The 24,185-nt window shown below is 43.8% G+C and overlaps 2 protein-coding genes across 2 annotated transcripts in view; one reads left to right on the top strand and one right to left on the bottom strand.

Moving 5' to 3' along the window:
• LOC113405049 (spermatogenesis-associated protein 1-like) overlaps positions 1 to 11,055 on the top strand; it is a 36,491-nt gene extending 25,436 nt beyond the window's left edge. The window contains exons 12-14 of the mRNA XM_026655563.2: positions 1,549 to 1,727; positions 4,792 to 4,890; positions 10,672 to 11,055. Coding sequence (XP_026511348.1) covers positions 1,549 to 1,727; positions 4,792 to 4,890; positions 10,672 to 10,776 — 383 coding nt within the window. The 3' untranslated portion in view covers positions 10,777 to 11,055. The remainder of the gene's footprint in view (positions 1 to 1,548; positions 1,728 to 4,791; positions 4,891 to 10,671) is intronic.
• A 1,979-nt stretch (positions 11,056 to 13,034) lies between these two features.
• On the bottom strand, positions 13,035 to 23,595 carry LOC112107712 (di-N-acetylchitobiase). The gene is made up of 7 exons (XM_024201545.3): positions 23,357 to 23,595; positions 22,068 to 22,206; positions 20,910 to 21,118; positions 19,675 to 19,846; positions 17,412 to 17,509; positions 15,668 to 15,829; positions 13,035 to 14,452 (listed from the first exon to the last, which is right to left on the bottom strand). The coding sequence occupies exons 1-7, from the start codon at positions 23,507 to 23,509 to the stop codon at positions 14,267 to 14,269; spliced, it is 1,119 nt and encodes a 372-aa protein (XP_024057313.1). The 5' UTR covers positions 23,510 to 23,595; the 3' UTR covers positions 13,035 to 14,266.
• Positions 23,596 to 24,185: the final 590 nt, after the last annotated feature.

Here is a 24,185-nt window from a genome sequence, read left to right as displayed (position 1 = left end):
TAATGAAAGCGTCATTGGACCAACGAGAAAGAAAGTATGAGGCTGATGCTTGTGGCCGGTGCATTTATCAAGGAGATGGGGAAACCCAAAATCCAGTTCCCCTGCTCCAATGAAATGGAGGGAGCCCTCCCACTCCCACCCAACACACATGTCCACCTAGGGCACTCACCTGAGAAGTAGTAGACGTGTTCAAATCCCTTCTTTTCCTCAGGTAGAAGGGATACTTGGGGGATCTCCCACAACCCCAGTGAATACCCTATTGTGCAAAAAGCTATGTGGAAGGGAGTTCCTCGTTCCCCAGCCAGTTTGTGTGAACTGGCCTGTGGGGGCCCAATCTGATGGATGTCCTCTGAGCCCACTTACTGGACTGGCCCTGCAGGTGAGTTAGGCAGAGGACCTCCTAGCTTCCCCTCATTCATGCATCACACTGGAGCTTAGACATGTGGACGCCTAGAATGAAGCTGTAGCACATAGGCTGCTAGGGACCTTTTACTGCAGAAATGTAGGTGCCAAATGCGTTTAGGTGACTTCAGGATTTGACATCAGTAGAGCAGAGGTTTTGTGCACCCCAGTGGGGCCTGATTCTAGGATGTAGGCACTTAACCTGGCACTTAGGTACCTAAGTCCTTTTGTGACTCTAGCCCCCAGAGTGGACTACATGTAGACAACACATCTAAAAGACCCTCAGTTACTGTAAGGTAAATAATGTTTGCAGAAAGTTTTCTATTAATCTTAGGCATTCTGCCAGGGACAGCTTTAGCATGAGTTTATGGGGGTCATTTGCCCCCCCAAAAATCATAACATTGGGTGCCAAACCTGAGTGGAAATACAACCCTGTGTACTAGGTGACAATGCCCAGCACTGGGAGCCAGCCCCAGCCCTGCAGGACAGGAGCTGCTGCTGCAAGGATAGTGTAGGGGTGGGCTTGTTCTCCAGACAATTCCATCCTCCCCCCTGCCCTCCCCTTTGCACCTGGCTGGAATTAGGGTTGCAGTACTGGGGCAGAGAGTGCTCCTGCTGATGGTCAGTGACCCCCCTTGACGACACCATATTGCACCCACTGAGTCAGGAGGCTGCATCCACCCCTGAATTCTGCTCAAGAACTCTGGACCTGTGGCGTTCCCCAGCTCTGCATAACACATGCTCCTAGTTCTCTTTAGCGCTGGACCTGCAGAACTAATAAACTTTGCAAACCTAGCTCTTTTGTACAGCTTAGTCGTGCAGCGCGGCAAAGCTCCACAGGACTGAAACTCTGGTCCTACAGCGTTCCTGCTGGAGCTTCAGTCAAACCTTAGAGGACAGATCTAGCCTTTAATTTTAGTTGGCTGGGGTCCAGCTAATCCTGTGTGACTGTATAGTTAATGTAATGTTTAGTTTAGCTAAACATTCATTGATTTTAAAAAACAATGCTACATTTTTCATACATGAATAAACCACTGAAGTTGAAGCACACTACACAAGAACTGTGTGCTGTTCATTATTATTATTCCTAATGTACTGTATATTAACCTGATCAAGAACAAACAGAGATGTTGTTGTCCTGTGTAGCTCGTGATGCATGGAAAAAGAAATATTTTGAAACTAAGAAAGCTACAGCTTCATTGGAGGACATTTTAAATAAACTGCGACAAGATGTAGAGCTTTACTATCAAAAGTTACTGTTGCAGCTGGAAGCCAGAGATATCAGGAAACGACCAAACAATTTAACACACATTGCAAACGCCAAGGTAATATCATTTGTTCATATTTGTCAATTCCATTCTCTCTTTCCATGAAATTTGGCTTCTGTATAGAGTATAAATTGTAAGAACAAATTTACCACCATAATCCAGAGATTCCAAACTTTAGTAATTGTTTCCATAGATTCATAGATTCTAGGACTGGAAGGGACCTCGAGAGGTCATCGAGTCCAGTCCCCTGCCCGCATGGCAGGACCAAATACTGTCTAGACCAGCCCTGATAGACATTTATCTAACCTACTCTTAAATATCTCCAGAGATGGAGATTCCACAACCTCCCTAGGCAATTTATTCCAGTGTTTAACCACCCTGACAGTTAGGAACTTTTTCCTAATGTCCAACCTAAACCTCCCTTGCTGCAGTTTAAGCCCATTGCTTCTTGTTCTATCCTTAGAGGCTAAGGTGAACAAGTTTTCTCCCTCCTCCTTATGACACCCTTTTAGATACCTGAAAACTGCTATCATGTCCCCTCTCAGTCTTCTCTTTTCCAAACTAAACAAACCCAATTCTTTCAGCCTTCCTTCATAGGTCATGTTCTCAAGACCTTTAATCATTCTTGTTGCTCTTCTCTGGACCCTCTCCAATTTCTCCACATCTTTCTTGAAATGCGGTGCCCAGAACTGGACACAATACTCCAGCTGAGGCCTAACTAGAGCAGAGTAGAGCGGAAGAATGACTTCTTGTGTCTTGCTCACAACACACCTGTTAATACATCCCAGAATCATGTTTGCTTTTTTTGCAACAGCATCACACTGTTGACTCATATTTAGCTTGTGGTCCACTATAACCCCTAGATCCCTTTCTGCCGTACTCCTTCCTAGACATTCTCTTCCCATTCTGTATGTGTGCAACTGATTTTTTTCTTCCTAAGTGGAGCACTTTGCATTTGTCTTTGTTAAACTTCATCCTGTTTAACTCAGACCATTTCTCCAATTTGTCCAGATGATTTTGAATTATGACCCTGTCCTCCAAAGCAGTTGCAATCCCTCCCAGTTTGGTATCATCCGCAAACTTAATAAGCATACTTTCTATGCCAATATCTAAGTCGTTAATGACTTTATCTGTAAAACAGTCATATGTCCTTCAGAGGTGAGCATAGCCCATCTAGTTTAATCAGAGTACACCATTGACCAGGTTTGTTTTAGGGATTTTATATCTAAAAAAGCTTAATTCGTTTAGAAAACCATTTACCAAGAATAGGAGCATTAGTCCATTTTTCATTTGCATAGTATAAGACAATCTGTTTGCATAGGCCAAGTGTGGACCATCCCTGGTGATCTTACAGATTACTCTTTGTTTGCCCAGAGTGTTTCATGGAAATAGCACACCCAAGTATTCCATGAATGCTGGATGAATGCATGAGTGTACATGTAAGAACACAAAGTTTACTTCTTTTCCACATGGTAACAACTTGTTTAGTTTTGTATAAACTAGTATTTTTTTAATATAACAGAGATTTTTCATGAATGAATTATATGTATCACGCGTTGTATGCTGGTGTAAAGATGTTCCAAATGCTTGTGTGCAACAGCACAGCCATAGCTCTGTGTGTACACTGGGCACAAATATCCTTTAAGTTCATGCAGAAAGATTACAAACTTCCTACTGTGTTGAAGAAGTAGGGAACTAGTAATCTCGGTCTCAATGCCTTTGGTGCACTTGCACTTTGAAAATAGTGTGTTGCTCTGAGACCTACATTAGCAGAAGGAATTGGTGAGAGTTAAGGGAAGAGTAACTAAACTGGTCAGATAGACTGAGGAAAAACTTCCTGACAGTGAAATCTCCTAAATTGTGGAATAATTTGTCAAGGGAAGTAGCGAAAGCCCCTCTGATAGTTAATTTGAAACTAGACTAGCCAAAATAACAGAAAATCTACTGTGGCAAAGTATTTGTGGATGTTTTTGTGTTCACATCTGAAAGCTATAAGAGATAAATACTTGTAAAGCACAATACGTGTAATTATTATTAAGCATGGCTCTCTGTCTGGGTAGCACTGCCAGTATTACAGAAGCATGTGCTCTATCAGTTACTTCTATTACAGTAACTCCTCACTTTGTCGTCCCTGTTAACGTTGTTTCATTGTTACGTTGCTGATCAATTAGGGAACATGCTCATTTAAAGTTGTGCAATGCTCCACTCTTACATTGTTTGGCTGCCTGCTTTTTCCACAGCTGGCAGCCTCCCTACGCTCCTCCCCCCCCCACAGCGCCTCCCGCCCGCTGGCAGACCCCGCGGATCAGCGCCTTCCCCCCCTGCCCGTGGCAATCAGCTGGCTTGTGGCGTTTCACGGGCAGGAGGGAGGGGGGAGGAGCGAGGACTCGGCGCGCAGGCTCCCCCTCCCTCCGCTGCCTCTCCAACGCTGCAAGTGGCATGTAATGTAGATATAGCCGCTGGGATATATAGAGGTTTTCAAAGGCCTAGAGCATCAAAAAAAGACTAACACACACGTCCCCTTCAGCTACATTGACTTCTAGGAAGCCATGCTGATTTACAGCAGCTAAGGATCTGGACCATACTTTTGAAAACACTAATCTCACTGTCATTATAACTAAGCCATTTAATTTTTGAAAAATGATACTGCCATTATAGAGGTGGTGTTCTGTTTAATCCACACTGTTCTTGAATATAGCAGATCGCCATCAATGTCCTGATTGAGACAAAGCAAAGGCATTACATGGGTGAGATTGAGACATTCATATTTTTTTTAATCATATACAGGGTCCAGTCGTGAAGACCAGTAGCAAAATAATGTGCTACTATCCATCTCCCAGAGTAACAGGGCTTGGGAAAATTGTGGGTGTCCCCTCCTCATAGGCCAGCAGGGCTTGACTGTTGGAGGGAGCTGCCCTCCTTTTGAGAGAAGACTGCTACAATACAGGACATTTGAGGGGGGGAGGGGAGTCAAAAACTGAAGGAGGCTTGGAAGAAGAGTTTAGAGGATTGCTGTCCTGGTGCGGGGGAGGGAGAGAGATTATAGTCAATAACTGCAGTGGTAGAAAAATATATATAGTATAGCTGAGCTGCATAAAAGCTTTTTGTTTATTCCCCATAGAACACCACAATCATCCAGATTACAACAGTGCAGCACGAAATTGATCAACTAAAGAGAAAGCTGGATAATACAAAAATGAAACTCATAATAGAAATTAAGGTAATCTGCATTTATTCTAACCAACCTGTACATTAAACAAATAGAGATTTTCTTCGCTATAAAATCTAGAGCCATAAAATATTTGACATTTTTAAAAGTTAGTTAGTATTTGAAGAGATATTATGTTAAAGCAGGGGTCGGCAACCTTTCAGAAGTGGTGTGCCGAGTCTTCATTTATTCACTCTAATTTAAGGTTTTGTGTGCCAGTAATACATTTTAACGTTTTTAGACGGTCTCTCTCTATAAGTCTATAAACTATTGTTGTATGTAAAGTAAACACGTTTTTTAAAATGTTTAAGAAGCTTCATTTAAAATTAAATTAAAATGCAGATCTTATCAGTTTAGTGCAGTGGTTCTTAACCTGGGGTGCACGCACCCCCTGGGCAGGGCCGGTGCAAGGATATTTTGCGCCCTATGCAAAACTTCTACCTCCCCCCCCTCCCCCCTGCACATCTGTTCATTGAGGGGCAAATCCAAACGAGCCTTTATAGACCCCAGGGGCCAGCCTGCTCAGGGGCCAGCCATGCCCAGGGGCTGCTCCCCAGACCAGGTTCCCCCCTCCCCACCCCCTGAACTCCCCTGGAGGGTGCACAGCGCCCCCGCGAGCCCTCCCCACACCACCCCGGTGGCCCCCGCCCCGAGTCCACTCACTGACTTTGCCGGGCTTGGGCCGCTGCAGCAGCTCGGCAGGGAGAAGCCGCCTTCTGGAGGCAACAGAGAGCCAGAGTGTCCCACTTGCAGCGGCGAGCCCCAGCCATGGAGGAGCCGGCGCGGTGCAGGGGGGCAGCAGCCCTGCAAAGGCGACGGCGCTAGCGGGAAACTAGCTCCTGCAGATTGCAGCGGATGCATGTGGGCTCCAGCCCCCATGCGCCCCCCGGCTCCCACCTCGCCTAGGGTTACCATATTTCAACAATCAAAAGAGAGGACCGGGGGGGGGGAGAGAGCCCCGCCCGCATCCACTCCCTCCCACTTCCCACCCCCTGACTGCCCCCCTCAGAACCCCCAACCCCCCCTGCTCCTTGTCCCCTGACTGCCCCCTCCTGGGACCCCCCCACCCTAACTGCCCCCCTAGGACCCTACCCCCTACCTGTCCCCTGACTGCCCTGACCCTTATCCACACCCCCACCCCCAGACAGACTCCTGGGACTCCCACGCCCCACCCAACCACTCCCTGCCCTCTGACAGGACCCCCAGAACTCCCGACCCTCCCCCTGCTCCCTGACTGCCTCCCAGGACTCCCCTTACCATGCCCATGCAGGTCAGACGCTGGCTCCATGTGGAGGCAAAACACGCTGCTGGGCTGCCGCGCGCACAGCCTCTCCCCCGCAGAGTGCAGAGGCAGCGGGAGGGGGGAGCTCCGGGAGGGGCAGCGGCGGCGGCTCACACTTCCAGGAGCCGCAGAACCCGAGTGCGGTGAGGGAGGAGACGGGGGGGGCCCGCCTGCCGCTGGTCTGGGGTCATGGCCGGCCGGCCCCGCGTGCCGTAGGTTGCCGACCCCTGTGTTAAAGCTTTCTTTGTGTTAGCTGTAGCTTTCACTTAAGCAAAATGACCAATGTGCCTACTCCACATCATGTAGTAATAAGCAGCATTCCTAGTGTTTACATTTTCCATGAACTGCATAAACTAAAGCCTTGTCTACACTGCAGTTTTGTTAGTAAAACTCTCCTGGTGTGCCAACCAAACTACCTCAACAAGAGGCATAGAGCTTTTTGTGGCAAAGTTAAAACAACAAAGCATCAGTGCTGTTCGTTATGTTGCCATAACTGGCCTCTCCCAGTATCCCACAACACCCACCGTGACCGCTCTGCTCACTCCAGCTGCCCAGACATGCAGCCACTCCCCTTTCAAAGCTCTGGGAAGTTCTGACAGCTGAGCATGCCGCTCCGGCAGCAAAGAGCAAATCATTACCATGGACTCCAGCTCTCTCCGGCACTAGGGTTACCAACTTCCTAATCCCCGAAAACCAAGCACCCCTGCCCCGCCCCATCCCCTACTTGTCCCCCCACCCCTGCCCCGTCACTCACTACCCATCTCCTGGGACTCACCTGCCGCCTCCAGAGCGGGGAGGACCTGACATGGAGCCTGCCTGCCTGCCCAATTGGGGCACAGCAGGAGGCTGTGGTCCCTGGACCGAGGGGCTAGGGAGGGGAAATCGGGCCACAGCGGGGAGGGCATCGATCCCTGGGGCCAGGGTGGCAAAATCCGGGCACAGCAAAGTGAAGGGGTCCGGGGGGGTACCCAGAGCAAGGGGCCAGGGAGGGGAAATCGGGGCACAATGGGGGTGGGGTGGGGAAGTCAGGGCACAGGGGAGCACGGATGTTGGCCCCTGGAGCAAGGGGCTGGGGTGGGGAAATAAGGGCTCAATGGGGCAGAGGGTCTCCGGAGTGAGGGGCTGGGGAGGGGAAATTGCGGTGGTGGGGGGAATTGGGGCACAGTGGGGCTGCGGGATCCATCCCTGGAGCGAGGGGCCAGAGAGGGGCATTCTGGGCTGGATGAGAGGGAAGGGGGGAGTCAGTCCCTGGAACGAGGGGCCAGGTGGGAAATTGGGGCACAGTAGGGTTGGGGAGTCCTGGAGTGAGGGGCGGGAGAGTCCAGCCCTGGAGCGAGGGGCCAGGGTGGGGAAATTGGGGCACACCAGGGCAGGAGATGGGGGGTTAGTTCCTGGAGAGAAGGGTGGGGAAATCAGGACACAGTGGGGCGGAGGGGCAGACAGGTTACATATCTCCCCCCCTCAGCTCCCTCCGACGGCCTCTACTTTGAAGCCCAGTCCAGTAGCCACCCCGTTCTGTGTCAGACGGGGTGGGGGGGGCAGGAAGAGCAGCAGCTGCTAAGCCGAGCTGTTCCCCCATGCTCCAGCAGCAGCTGCTGCTCTTCCCACCACCCCAGTGGCAGAGGCCAGTTACTGTAGGTAACTGGACTTCTAGTGTCCAGATGCTGCCAGCCCAGTTTCCCTTTTCGACTGGATCTTCCGGTTGAAAACCAGACCTTTGTCAAGCCTATCTGGCACTAGGAACACAGCAGCAGGCAGGCTGCTACTGCAGGGGACTGTTCTGCTGTGCAGCGCCAGGGCTGGAGGCAGGGGCTGATTGGGGGGGGGGGGAGGGATTCCCCTCCCCCAGCCTCTGGAGTGGTTGCCTCCAGCTGCTGTCTGAACTTAGAGACAGTATGCCAACACTCACTCTCCCTCAACACAAACTCTGTCTCTCTCACATACACACTCACCCACCACCCACTGTGTCTCCCACACACACACTCTACACTCTCCCCCCAATCTAGTAGCATGCCCATGGAACGATGGGATTGAGAAACATTCATCATATGATGTACTTGCCCCATGAGGCACTGTAAACCCTTCTCACAGGACCCTGCGGCCCCTTGGATAGTGGGATCGCTACCACACAGCACTGCTCTGTGTGTTGATGCAAGAAATGCTAGTGCGGATGCACTCGGCCAACACAAAGTGCATAGTGTATGGATATGCAAAAGCAGTTTAATTAAAGCGATGGTGTACATTGACATAACTTTTGTCAACAAAACGCTGTAGTGCAGACAGCCTAAGTAAGCCTCATAATCATGTCTTCGTTGCAATTCCCATTTTACATGAGGTAACTGGAGATCCACAAGTTAAGTGACCTGTCCACCATCACACAGCAAGCCTCTCACAGAGCTGAGAAGCATAGAGTAGAACTTGGTGATGTTCAGCAGTACAATGATGGCTTTAAGCTCCAATGAGATGGGAGAAGATAGTAGAATGAATGCAGACATTCTCTGTCACCCCATCCCATGACCCAAATGAGAGCACTATTCATGGGTTTTTAACATGGATTAGGTTCTGCAGACCCTGCCTTTGCCCATAAAGCTGAAAAAAAAATCACTGAATAAAATGATACTGGTCCAATTTTCTTATCCCTTCCTTTTCTGAGAATGTGAGGATAGCACAGAAGCCCAGCTGCAATAAAGGCTTGGAGGGGAGGAAGAAAGGAAGCCGTGGAATGTGCAGATGGCACATCTCCCATGTTCAGAGGGGTTTATGTACCTAACCCCCTTTTCATTCCATAATGGCAACCACCACAGCCTCCAGCCTGCCCTACCGGAGCAATTGTACACACTCTCCCTGTAGAAGAAAGCGGACATAGTAGACAATATAGGCCAGGGATCGGTAACATTTGGCCCACGGCCCGCCAGGGTAAGCTCCCGGCGGGCCGAGCCGTTTGTTTACTTGCCGAGTCTGCAGGTTCGGCCGATCGCGGCTCCCACTTGCTGTGGTTCGCCGCTCCAAGCCAATGGGGGCCGCGGGAAGCCGTGGCCAGCACATCCCTCGTCCCACACCGCTTCCCGCAGCCCCCATTGGCCTGGAGTGGCGAACCACGGCCAGTGGCAGCCGTGATCAGCCGGACCTGCGGACGTGGCAAGTAAACAAACCGGCCTGGCCCACCAGGGGGCTTACCCTGGCGGGCCGCGTGCCAAACGTTGCCGATCCCTGATATAGGCCATAGTTTGGAGAGTCTGAGATTGACATAGCCTTGTAGAGCCTTTCAGAAATGTCTGATGAAAAGATGAGTAGCGTGATATGGAAGGCAATTAATTAAAAAGACTACACCAGTCCAAGAGTTGTAGAGAACCAGCAGACTTAGATGAGCACAATAGAAAATCTATAAATAAAATAACACTGATGTCCATTGCTCTCCAATGAAAGAAAGAAGATGCAGAGGTAGAATAAGCATCCCATAAACTATTTACAAATCTAAATCAATGACATTGAGGGTTTTTTGGAAGGGCAAAGTAAAAAAGGGACATGAGAAAGTTATTACTGCCTCACACTGTATGAAGACAACAAATGAAGTGGAACAAAAGTTGAGTATTAGGGAAAACAAGCTCAATCACAGCTCTGGAACAGTAATTCATTATCCAGCCTTGTTTGCAAGACACCAACTTCAGAAAGTGGAAGAAAACATCTAATTATAGCTGTTGGAGATAGAATCACATCTATGAGAGACTGACAGGAGTAAATTCACAATTTTAAACATCTGCAGGGTAACAAGGTATTGGCATCCTCAAAGGGTACTAAGGGAGCAGGCAATAACGGAGATGCGATAAGGGGGATAAAACACAGGGGGGGGGGGGCGGGGAGCAGCCAACAACATCCACAAAGAAATGGAAAAAATTAGGATGGAAATCAGCTGGTCTAACCTGAAGATAAAGGACAGAATGAAAACCCAGGAACATTTAATTGTCTGACAAGGTCATTTTATTCACAGACCAGGTCTGGTCTAGACAACTGCAGTACAATATACATTTTTTCACATAAGCTTGGAGCCAGATTTTAATTTTAGCTATAGAGAAGTGAATTCAGAGTATGACACTGAAATCGATGTGGATTATACTGTTGCAACTAAAATAAGAATTTTTCCCTTTGCCTCATCATCTGCAGTGTGGGCGACAATTCTGTCCATTGCTAGCAAAAGTCAAAAGACTAGAAAATGTATTTCTAGAAGAAAAATAGTGTCAATTATAACAAAACAATCCTGAGATTCATAGTCAATTTTTAGTCATTCCTTATCCAGGCAAACTCCTACTGATGTCAATAGGAATTTGCTGAGTAAGGATTTCAGGATTTGACTTTTAAAGATGACACAACAAAGGAAACATGCAGAAAGGCAGGGCGAGAACTGGTTAGAATCAAAGGCACATTCTATATCCATCTAACCAACGTAAAAGTTAAATCTTTACTATATCTTCAACTTCAAAATCTTCCTTAAATAATCTCTAGTTCTTTTGCAGATGAGAAAGCAGGCAGCCTCTGATTTACGAGCATTGAGAGCAGAGCTGGCACAGAAGAAAATTCAGTCATCTTTAATACTTCAGTCTGAAACACCAGTATTTTAGAAGGATCGCATTACTTGAGATTGTGTAATATATTTGTATAGAAGCTCAGCATGTCAGTATTGTTTTTATGTTCCTATGCTTTTATTGTAAAGAGACTTTTCAATATGTAAGATAGGATAATTGTATATGTTAAAATAGAGGTATATCATGTATTTAAAATGCCTTAAAATAGCTCAAGCTAATAATTGTAACTCAGTTGTAATTCACTTATACTCATAAAACATGCAGTTTAATCTATTAGCGTGTTTATTTTTTACTATAAGCTAATCAAATGTAAAGAAACAGCATTAAAAAATTTTCAAATAGTGAATTAGCATAACACGTCAATTTTATATAATGACGATCAATACGGAATTGTAATTTGTAGTATACCCATAATTGTGGATAAAAGTGTATTTTTGAGGTACATATAGCTCAATCAGTTTAACCCACAAAATACTGAGGTTTCAGATATCTACCTCATTGTGCTTTGAAATTCAAGCATTGTAAACATACCTATCTCTAAATTATCATATCAGTTTTGTTGTTTCTTTTCCTTCTCTTAAGTGTAGCTGCATTGACAATCAAATGCCCTTGTCCTAGCCCTGAGGTTGTAAATAAGATCATCGTCAGTCTTACATGAAAGAAAATGTAGAGCACACCGTATTTATTAACCAAGTTCAGAGGGGAGGCAACAGGCATGTTCCGGTGCGGAGTATCAGATCTCTGGAAGGGAAATAGTACCCCCTCCATGTTAACTTTTTCCATTCTCTCCTGCTTGCTCCCTTAGTTCCAAAGGGTATTATATCTAGCAAAGCAGTAAGCTGCAAGAGGTTAATGTGAAGCTGCCACAAAACTGACAAGGCTATACTAATTATTGCAAGTGACAGAAACAGACAGGATGTCAGTAATAGGATGTGAAAGTTCTTGCAACACTTTCAAAAGGAGGAACTCTAAATCTTGTGAGCTATACTACCTCTTGGTCTCCAATGTAATCCTTCTTGAAATCCTTCCATAAAGCCTTCCCAGCAAATGAACCAGTCAACCACCCCCTGTTCCACTTCAAGATTGGAACTTAAATCCTATGAATCTGAACTGTATTGTCTAGAACCAATTTAGATTTCAAACTCTAGAAGGAAGGGACTGTCTCTTTTCTGTTTATACAGCATGGAAAACACTAACAGTACTTAATAAATAAGAGCAGAGGACTGGGCTTCTGGGTTCTATTCTCTGCAGTGATACAGAAAACTTGAAATTGTAAATAGCTCAATTAACGTAGTTGATGAATCAGATTCAAGTGTTTACTTTTAAAGTTTTAACAAAAGTTAAATGAAATACACAGCAGCAGATGAAAAGAGATACCACAGATAAAGGTGATATAGTGCCTTTTGTTTTACAAGTGTAAGGAATCCAGATCCAGTCTGTGACCCCCTGATGTCTAGAGGTTTAGTTATGGCTCTGCAGCAGCATCCCTTTTCCTCAGCAGCACTTCATGTTGGGAGGGGAGTTACGAATTGACCAGTCAACCACACACCCCTCATTTGGAACCAGAAGTATGCAATCAGGCAGCAGCAAAGACCAAAAAAAAAAAAAGGCAATACAATATAGTACTGTGTTAAATGGAAACTACTAAAAAAATAAAAATAAAGGGGAAGTTTAAAAAAAAGATTTGATAAGGTTTCATTTGAATTAAGATGGTTAAAAGCAGCATTTTTCTTCTGCATAATAAAGTTTCAAAGCTGTATTAAGTCAATGTTAAGTTGTAAAATTTTGAAAGAACCATAACGTTTTGTTCAGTTATGAACATTTCAGAGTTACAAACAACCTCCATTCCCAAGGTGTTCATAACTCTGAGGTTCTACTGTAACTTCAGTTGCAAGTTATAGCATAGTCAGGGCCTAACTTGACAATGTTAGGTATTTAAACCAAAATCCTGATTAAGGAGGGGGGGGGGATGTCAGACTTCTATTAATTATTTCACTGTGTCCACAGACTCTATAAGACAATATCAACATTTAAAAAACACTTAATTTGATATACTAAGTGCATACATGAGTAGTTCCACTAACTTTAATGGGAATACTCACAGCGTATAAAATTAAACTGAAGCGTAAGTGTCCACAGGATATGGGCCTATCTTTGTAACAAATACACAGTAGGACTAGAAAACAGTTCTTTCTTCTTTCATTGCAGTATGTTCAAAGACAAAGCATACACTCAGGAGATTTGGATTACACCTCACTTTTAAAATGTTATATACAAAAAAAGACTCTCTCCAAAACAGTTTAGTAGATAATTTATTTACGAAATAATCCTTGAAACATTACTAAAAAACAAATATTGTATTTTGCTTCTAGGAAGATGAAAGTGCCATGAATTGTTCTTTTGCCTCAGCCTTAATATTTCCTTTCTATTTTAACAAAACTTTACTGAAATACGCACACACATACATCAATCTCTATAAATGTTTGCAAATATTTTAATATTTCATTCAAAATTCCCCTGGCACAATAAATCATCATCAGAAAATATTATGACTAACCTGAGATTTTCTCATTCTGAATATTTTCACATTTTATAAGCAACTAGAAATGAACATAGGGTCCTTTTATTCAGCCCGAGTTTTGTGTAAAGAAATTTGAAAAACACCACTCTAGATCAAGGAATCTATCCTCTTAGTTGTCAGGAATCACAGAATTTCAAGATGAAAAATTATCTATTAGATTATCCAATCCATCTCTCTACTGATACAGGATTCTTCTCTCGGCAAGATCTACATGAAATTGATCTAAAGACAGAGATTTTCTCCACTAGCATCAGAAATTACAGCAGTACTGTGACTACAATCATCTAATTCAAAAATGTAGACACTTAAAAATGTTAATTATGAAATCAATGTGTTTAGACAGGTCATAAGAAATGCTTATCATATACACTTTAGAATGCAGCTTTGAGCAAAATGGGTGCAAGCTTTCTTTGAAGCCTGAGGTTTTCTGGCTTTTGAAGTTGTAAAAAACCTCACAATGTTATGTAAACATAAAAAGAATATTGAATTCTTCAGTTTCACTGGCAACAAAGCTAAATGCTACAAATAATTAAAACCTTCACAACTAGTCGGTGTATATTTTTAGATATAAAGTTTACAGAATAAAGCACAGTAACTGGTTATGATAAAGCATTTGTGTTGAGCAGAACACCTCATTCTCATATGCTCTCTTTTAAATGATTCAACACACATATGTTGTTAATATATATTATGAGTGTCGAGTTCAAGGTCTGATGCCAGTTATGAAAATGAGAATAACCAGAACCTGTTAAAACAGTGTTAATGCAATGTTAAATACTTTCTAAGGTATAAAAATACTGCCTTAAGCAGAGACTGACAAGATGAAGTTTTGCTTGTAACCAGTGCATGCTTGCAAGAAGGCATAATACAGAATATTAGCCATAACTACCAATTAATTTTCTACATTCTAAATCCAGAGGTAGTGTTCACTATCTTATATAGTTGCTATGGTCTCAAGGCTCGCCACATTGCTTCAGTCTGCTGCTCTGCTACAGAACTTCTGGAGTAGTCAAGACAATTTCCATTCCACATGCCAATACCCCTTAAACCACGTTTCTTTGCATACGTTGCCTTCAGGGAAATGCTCTGTGGATTATCGTACCATACTTGATGAAAATGACCAAGAGAGTCCTATAAAAAGTTGATAAGTACATTTGTGTTAGCATATATAAACACCGTATACAAAGAGGTTAAATGCAATGAATCAAAACTATAATTATAAATGAAGTAAAAACTCAGATGAATAAAATGTGTACAATGGTTTTCCAGACTTACATTTAAAAGCTCTACAAACAAGACAATCTAAAATTCCATTTCCAAAAGTGCAAAGAAGCTCCTGAAAAGGATTTGTGTGTGTTTGGTTTAAAACCAAACACAATCAAACCAACAACCCACAACTCCAGCTGTCTTTCTTCTACAATGCATAGACCAATAAACATCTCTGCTTTCTTACTAGTATGCTTCTCTGATCTCCAGACAAACAACCACAAATGAGTTACAAAGATGTTTGTATTAATTTAGGTTAAATGAGATGACTAGATCTGTGGGTATTTTAATGATAAATTTAATTTAAAAAGCTGATAATATCAAAGGCTCGGGCTAGGATTTCAATCGTGTAGTCTAATCTAATAAATGAAATTAGGTCACAGAGTATGTGGTTTTGTTCCTAGCAATAAACATAGATTTAGAGAAAGTTATGGAATTTTGCCAAATAAAAATTATATTGCTTTCAGCTGGTGATTTTTAAGAGCTTTTAGTCATCAGTGCATTAAAGTTATACAAAATTTAATACCAAGTAACTGACAATCCATCACCAACGGAACCATAAGAAATATTTACAGCTTTATCAGTCCACAATAATAATATATGGGCTCAGTCTTCCACTGCATCCAGATTGAGTTTGGACACAGTGAAGAGGGGAAGCCAAAAGAAGACAGTTGCAGCTCCCTGATCTTATGCCACCCAGCACCAGCAGAAATTAAGAGCAGCTGGGAGCCTGTTTTAACTTACATCACTGGCATAAGGTTCCTTAGGGGCCTTCTGACAAGGGAGGATAGGCATAGTGGAACTCTGTCCTACCAAATCCCCTTCCTGGCATTACATGCATCCTTCCTCTCAATGAAGAGGTGGTAGGCTAGATCAGGAGCCAGCTCTGCCGCTTCTGCCAGCCTTGTGTAGGGGAACTCTCCATTGACATAAGTTAAACTGGAATCTATCCACTCTGCAACACATGAGCATCACAAAGTGGACAGATGACACCTGAGAATCTAGCTTTACAAGAACAGAACTAAGGTTCATGTACATTTAGTCCACAGCTCATAAACGTTTGTCTAGGAAACTGCTTACCTTATATTCATAATATGGAGCCTTCTGCTCCTCATCCCACAGGCTCCCAGAAATAGAACTATTCACCTGCTTCATTATTGTTCCATAGGTGACCTGACGCCCTGCAGCATCACTGCATGGAGCCCCTCGGAAAGAAATATTTGGGAGGGAACAAACGTGATCCTGAAAAAACAGGAGTTCTGGTTCATGTTACTTGGATTTATTAAACCTTTCAGAAGGGATAAGCCTGGAAGAAAGTCAGAAAGAGGCACCTGCTAAAAATAACTAAATATCCACACCAGATATGGATTACTATCTGTTTCAGTAAAATGTAGAGAAAGAAGTTCAAATAATTCAACTTTAATTGAAATAAGTAACTTCCAGCTCCTCATACCAGTCTACTATGGGAAACAAATAGCACTAATATTCACTTTATATTATTTGTATAATAAAAAAAATAAAATAAAAACAAACAAACAACTCAATAATACTTTGTACTTGTAGCCCCCTTGCCAATTAGGTGCCTTCAGAGAAGCAGGTCTCACAAAGAGGAGCAGAGGCACAGACTGGAACTTCAACTGAGACTGCTTGACTCACCTATGCTTGAGCCCCAGTGTCTGTAGGGGCTGGCCCAGGAACCTGACTGACATGCCTGGACAATCAATTGCAGGTCCCAGAGAGCCTTCAAATACCTGGGACCCATGACTGAGCATGGCAGGGATCATGTGAGGAGGGGAGAGCTGATTTCAGAAAGTCATGTTGGAAGAGAAGCAGCCTCAAGAGAGTGTGTCTCTGCAGTAGAAGGGGAGATGGCCATTTTGACTCTCCCTATCAGAGGGCCTGAGACTGACCTGGAGCCCCTAGCTCCACAACAGAGAGACCAATCCCAAGATTCTGCTGCACCAGTGAGGACTGAAAGCCAGCTGAACCCAACAGTCAGGGCTCAAGGCCACCAGGGACTCCATTCAGCTGAAAGGAAGGACTATCAGCTTCCCAGGAAGGGATACCAGCCATCCACATCAAACTCCAGTCCCTCCACCCCCAAGATAAGGCCTTTAGGGAGCACTGGTGGAGGGGGGAGAAAGGAGGATGAGATTTTTCTCATATCAATTTAGTTTATAGGCTTTTATTTGCAGGATTTTGGGGGTAAGGAGTTTATTTAACATCTTTGATTCCTTTGCCTGTTCTCTTCCCCTTCCTTTTAATTTACCCCTATCCTTTTCAGGAATAAAATGCTATTTATGTAATTCCTTGATTTATTGTACCCATAAATTATAATATCCTAGAGGTCATAGGGTTGATTACTGATTTGTGCAACTAGACACCAGATGGAGGCACCAAGCACTAAGAGCTCAGGGACCACTGGTCCTAAAGGGGGTCACCAAATCCCAGCAGAGGGATAAGAGGCTCCACTACCTTCAGAAGGGATCAGGCTGCCCCACAAGAGGGAGCTACATACTTATAAAGCTCTTTTCATCGAAAGATTTCAAAGCACTTTCAGGTGCCCAAGTATCATCATCTTAATTTTACAGAGGAGGAAAGGGAGGCACAGAGGTAAAATGACTTGCCTGGCTCACACAATAAGTCACTGGCAGAACCAACTAGAACACTGATATCTTAAGTCCCAGTCCTGTGCTCTTATCTTAGAGACCACAAAGTCTTTGCACTTCCTTACTGTGTAAAAAAAAAAAACTACCAAAAATTATATAGCATATCATAGAAAATAATATCGAAAACAGTTACAATAGAACTGCCTTCATCTTACCTTAGACAAATCCAGACATCTATAATCATAGCCGTACCAGGGAACACCCATCACAAGCTTCTTAGGCTCAATGCTCATACTAATGTAGTCATCATATCCTAATTTAAAAGAAAATATGAATTTACATGCATGCTTCTTTTTTCTGCTGTATATATTTACTAACATGCCAATGTAATACAAGGTAATATAGTTAATGCAAATCCATATGGGTTTATGGAAAACAGACCCCGTCAAACTAACTTGATATCTTTTTTTTACGAGATTACTAGTTTGGTTGATAAAAGATAAGAGTGTTGTCGTAAGACTTCGGTAAGGTGTGTCATGCGATATATCACCTTTTGATAAAAAAACTAGAATGATATAAAATTAACATGGCACACATTAAATGGATTAAAAACTTGCTAACTGATAGGTATTAAAATGTGTAACTACATATGGGGAATCGTTTTTGAGTGGGTCTATCTCCAGTGGGGTTCTGCAGGGATTGTTTCTTGGCCCTACACTGTTTAGCATTTTTACCAATGACCCGGAAGAAAACATACAATCAATGATAAAGTTTACAGATGACACAAAAATTAGGGGAAACAGTAACCAAGAGGACACATCACTGATTCAGAGCAATCTGGAATGTTTGGTAAACTAGGCACAAGCAAATGATGTATATATTTACATTTAGCTGTATTAAAACACACATCTAGGAACAAACAAGGCAGGCCACACTTACAGGACAGGGGACTCGATTCTGGGAGGCAGTGACTTTGAAAAAGATTTGGGGGTCATGGTGGATAATCAGCTCAATATGAGCCCCTAATGTAATGCTGTGGCCGAAAGAGCTAATGTGATCCAGAGATGCATAAAAAGGAGAATCTCAAGTAGGAATAGAAAGGCTATTTTACCTCTATACTTGGCAATGGTGTGACTGCTGCTGGAATACTACGTCCAGTTCTGGTGCCCACAATTCAAGAAAGATGTTGATAAATTGCAGAGGGTTCAGAGAAGAGCCATGAGAATGATTAAAAGATTAGAAAATATATAGTGATAAACTTATAGTGATAGACTGAGCTCCAAAGAGAAAATTAAGCAGTGACTTGACAACGGTCCATAAGTATCTACACGGGGAACAAATATTTAACAAGAGGCTCTTCGAACTAGCAGAGAAAGGTATAACACAATCCAATGGCTGAAAGTTGAAGCTAGACAAATTCAGACTAGAAATAAGGCATAATTTTTTTTAACAGCAAGATTAACCAACCACTGGAACAATTTACCAAGGGTCTCCATCGCTGATAATTTTTAAATTAAGATTGGATGTTTTTCTTAAAGATACGTTCCAGTAATTACTCTGGGGAAGTTATATGGCCTGTGTGATACAGGAGGTCATAATGATCCCTTCTGGCCTTAGAATCTATGCCTAGAGCAGATTTCTCAACACTAAAGAAGCAAAGGTTATCAAGGCAGATATTCATAATACAAATACATCTACGGCCCTCTTTCAAATGCAATTCCTTTGGTATAACATCCTTTTACTGTGATCTACCATATGATTAATTTCTTAATAAAGAAAAGTATTAAAAAGACTCAGGTATCAACTTTCTGCGAGACATTAGGAAGCTCCAGGGAAGCGCACCAGCTAGCTTTCATATGCTACCCTGGCCAGCAAGGAAAAACAAAGGGTGTTTCAGTATATGCAGAAAGCTGCCAATATACTTGTATTTAGAATTTATATTTCAATAAAGTTCTACATGATGCACAGAAAGGAAAGATAAAGTTTAACAGCAGAATAAAGCAGTTCAAGATGTTTCGGTAGCTGATACCCTACAACTCCTGCTCAGGTTGACATAAACAGCATGAGCCATTAACCTGCTGTGGAATCCTGCACATTTAAATAATTTTCAGTCAAGAAAGAAGTTAAACAGGTGCAGGTGGAGCCATAGGTAGGTGCCATTTCTGCCTATGCCCTAATCCAAATCTTGCCCATGGGTGTACCTGAATCCCACTGAGGGTGACATATATATAATCCAGGTGTCAAATAGCACATAACTGCTCTATGTCCATCCATGGTGCCACAAAAATCTGAAGTACCTATTCCCCCAATGTGAAAATAGTTCTCTTAGTAGATTTTAGTAATATCAAAGGCTTCAAGAAAACAAATAATGCAATCAAAAGGCATTCAATATATTTTAGGAAAAAAAGGTGTCCCCTTCCAATAATGCATTTTAAAAGAGAAATGTGCCAGTTGCTAACGTTATTGACTGATTCTTACCATCTAAGGTCTGATTGTAGGGAGCATTGGCTCTTGCAATACATTCTGTCCAGACCTGACTCTGCTCATCATAAGACATCACGAACAAGAAATCACAGGCATCTGCAATCCCACTGTAGTTGTAGCATCTTTTGTCTATGCATGCTGGAGACCAAGCCACATCAAAGGTGACCTGATGGAGAAAACCACAACTTTATATCTAGCGTGTAATTTATGTATTCTGTTGCTTTGCTGTTTTCTTTGTTTTGTAAAGCAGAGCTATGTAAACTTTAATGGGATGTTTTCAAAATGTTGCGCTGTTCGATACCCATGGATCGTAAGAGGAACTGTTCAGCTAAAACCCTGTAAAATAATCAAATATTTTTGAGTTTTCAGAGCAAATCTGCCTTTACAACTATAAAATCAATATGCATAAAAGGGGCACAGACAAGACTAGTGGGCCCAAAATCTGATTCACCTTTTTTTAAATATGTCTGCAAAGTCTTCTATACGTGTGTAATTTAATACACACACACACAAAAATAGAATTAAGAACTATGATCAATGATAATCTATTTAAGAACATGACAGAGAACAGGCAAAGGATAAAGATAAATCTTTAGCAAAGGAAATCTTTAACATCTTTGATTCCTTTGCCTGTTAAATCCTGCTAAAGATTTATCAAGTTTTTCTAACATCATGCTGAACTTATCAGTATTTTCAAATTTGCATCTGAAGAAGTGAGGTTTTTTACCTACAAAAGTTTATGCCCAAATAAATATGTTAGTCTTTAAGGTGCCACCGGACTCCTTGTTGTTTTTGTGGATACAGACTAACACGGCTACCACTCTGACACTTGACAGTATTTTCAAAGTTTCATTAAGTCATACCAATAACAACAGAACAGTGATTTACCACGGCAGCCAATACACCAAAAAGGTCTATAATGAAAATACTGTCAATCCCAGCAAAATTGCTTCTATTTTAATATTTGAGTTCCATAAAGGATGCATTTTCAATTATCCTTAGGAGAAAAAGAATACAGCCATTTTTGTTCTGTTTGTACAGCACCTAGCTCAATGAGGAGTTTATATATGACCATAATAATATATATAATTAACAACGCAGACTTAGGAAACAGTGCCAGAGGCTTGCACAGAACTTTACAGACAAGTATTCTTTACATTATGGAATAAATTGCCGGGACATCACAGATTTAAAAATCTATCATTTTAGAAAATAAATTTTGTTTTCACCTGTGATCCTGGAATTTCTCTATGAAAAGCATCAGTAGTTTCTTTAACCAAAGCTGTTAATGCATAGTATTCAGGTGACATCACAATAACTTCTTGCTCTATGTCTATATTAATTCCATCCATATACTGCTTTTTGGCCAGGTCCACCTGTCGTGCTATCCAGGCTGTTCTGTTAGCAGAGTCAATAATTTCCTTCACAGGTACATCTCCTAAACAAGAAATCTTAATAAATTACCACTTACTTGAATAATAGTAGATAATGGGGCTGGGGGGGAAATCCTATTCTGCCATATACTTCATCTCCATGCTATATGTGGACTGTATAGCGGAGGCCAATTCAAGTGTGGGGTAGTTTGGTATTCTTTGGTAAAGTTTCCTTGGGGGATCATACTATGGTGTGAGATTATTCCTGAATTTTTCTTTGCAGTTTCATCCCACTACTTCTGGTTATTCCTTCTTTAGCCACTGTGAACTATTGCTCTTCCTTCCTCGAAGCTGACACCTTTCTGATACTTCTAGACATAGTGACTCACTCTTCTTGTTTCTTTTAACCTTTCCTTTCAGGCAATCCCTCTTTCTTCCCACAACTTTGTTGCCTTTTTCTGTCTTTTTTGTAATGAGAAGTCCAAAACTCTGTGTACAACATCTAAGTGTGGCCACAAATGAAGGATTTCATATATAAAATAAACCCCAAATATGAACAGCATTTTCAGCCTCATAAGTATTACACTATTTTTTTCTTAACATTTAATTCTTTACACACACCTTCCTCCTAGTATATATTTGGAGCTATTTGCGTCCAAGAACCTCTAAGATTGAGTTATAGCTCTTTAATTCAACATTTGATTTTTAAGTATTATACAAAATACATGGAGCATAGACCCGACACATGTCCTGCATATGTTCTTCCTCTTCCCACTTCTTCCTCTCCATTCCCATGTGACTTCTACTGATCTCTTTCCCAGTAAATCCTTTATTTTGCTGACAATGAAGTAGTTTTGTTACTATTGGGGCAGAAGGAATTGGAGTTTTGCCTGTTTTATACTTAAAAAAAAAAATTCTGGGTGGTAGTGTATTATGACCCTATGCAAAAGGGGATATATTATTCCCTTATACATTTAATACATAAATGCCCACATTTCCCTAACTGTAACCAACCTTTTAGTACTACCCTGGCTCCTTTAGAATGAGCATAACACAATAGCTCAGGGTCATACTTTCCAAAAGCTGCCACAGTTGTAATCTGTGACCAATCATAGAACTTCCACGTTTTTCTTCCAACATCAAACACAAAGACCTGCAAAAGCAGAACAAAAAGTAAGTCCCTGGAATCACACCAAATGTCAAACTCTCATGACAGTTTAATTTAAATTAGTACTGCGTCATTCCTTTCCCTTGCTGCCCAAATACATTCTAGGTAGAGTAAAACGTTAAATTATTCATGCGTCTTGAAAGCCAGCTTGTCCTTTACCTTTACAGATCTAGGGCCTGCCAAATTCATCAGCTGACTGGTCTCAAAATGTAAACAAACTGGCAGGAGCTTTGACAGGATCCAATGTCATTTCCCAGTAATTCATGCTGACCCAGTTTATAAATTTTTTGTCAAACAGAAGCTGCCAGACCAAATAAACCTACCCTACCTGATTAGATTAACTGAAACTATTCGCTAATGAACTAATTTAGACTCATTTAAAATTTCAGGAAGATCGTCATGGATTACAACTCATTTTATTCATTAAAAACAAGACTGTTGTGATTGAATGGGCTGGATTTTGTAAGAGGTTGACTAAATCATCCCTGTAATTTAACAGTAGACCAACATTGGAGGGTCTAACCCTAATCAAATGTCAAAGTTTCACATCTAAAGGTGTAATGACCAGAAAGATACATTAGAGCCCAAAAAAGAGAAGCAACCGATTAGCCATGAACACGTGAGTAATAAACACAACAAAACAGCTCACTCCCCAACTCTAGCTTCTGCGCTAAGAGGAGTCACAATTCATATGTACTTCGGCCTCAACCTTTCCCCTCGCTGGCACTGCCAGGCTGGCACAAAGACTCCCCGGCCATAACTGAGGGCTCGCAGGCGGGGCTAGGGGTGAGGGGACCCCAAGCGAATCCGAGAGTCTCCCCCTGGGAATGGGCGGTGAGGACCGCACGACGCCGCCCGCCAGGCCGATGCAGCGGGAGTGGCAAGGGGCAGCTCGTAGAGCGGCTACAGCCCCCAGGCCAGGCCACTGCACCAGCGCCCGGGAGCGGCAGGAGCCAGGGGTCCGAGGCCAGAAGGGCCACAGTGGTGAGCTGAGGAGGCTGAGGCCCGCAGCGCCGACAGGCCGCGAGGCCCTGTGGGGGAGGCGGTGCCGCAATCCCCGCAGGCCACAGGGCCCCGAGACTGGCCGCCCCGCTCCCAATCCCAGAGCCCCTTGCGGCTCTCGGAGTCGGGATACCTCGAACTCCGGGGTGCCGGCGATCGGGCGACAGAGCGCGGGGTCGCCGCAGGGGCACGCGCCGCTGCTCGAGCCCAGCCGCAGGAGCGCGAGAAGGAGGAGAAGAGGGCAGCAGCGGGAGAGGCACGCGCCGCCCCCCAACAGCCGCTTCATGCTGAGCACTCTCGCTACGTGAGCCTTCCCTGACCCGGGCACGCGGCAGGTTGTCAGCTGAGACCCGCACTTCCGCCTCGACTCCAGCTACGGGAAGGGGGGCGGGTCAATCCTCCTGTTCTCGCTGCTGGCCACGCCCCCCCCCCCCCCCAGCAGCGCCAGGGGTCACAGGCGGCTGACAAGAGGGGGCCACACCGGGAGCGGGAGTCCGGGCTTCGGCTGGAAGCGCGCTGGGGGGGGGGCGGGTTGTGGGGGAAGCCAGGCTCCACGCGTGACACCGGCGGGATGCGGCCCCCTAGCGCTCCGCACAGCCCTGCCCGGAGCTGGGCGTGTAAATAACGCCCGGGGCAGGGAGACTCGGGGCCAGCTCGTCACTGACTGACAGTGAGCCCCGCCCTCCTGGGGACCGCGTGCCGCTCGCCAGGCCCCGCCGGCCCAGTCAGCGGCGCTGGAGCTGGGAGCCTGGCGGCTCTTGCGCCTCTGCCAAGGAGCGTGGCCCGTTATTTCCCCTCCCCCCCCCCTTTTAACAGATGGAGAAACTGAGGCAAAGGGAGCCAGTAGTTTGGCAAAAGGCTCGAGAGGGTGTAGGCGCGAGGGCCACCTCTGGACGGGCTCTCAACTATTGCCAGCTCCCTACTGTCCCCCACCTTGGTGCCTGGGAATACTGGAGCATCAA

This window comes from Terrapene carolina, unplaced genomic scaffold, assembly GCF_002925995.2.
Source record: "Terrapene carolina triunguis isolate 2854851 unplaced genomic scaffold, T_m_triunguis-2.0 Scaffold210, whole genome shotgun sequence".
Lineage (NCBI taxonomy): Eukaryota > Metazoa > Chordata > Testudines > Emydidae > Terrapene > Terrapene triunguis.
The sequence above is the reverse complement of the archived record's forward strand: the minus strand, read 5'-3'. Positions and strand labels throughout refer to the sequence as shown.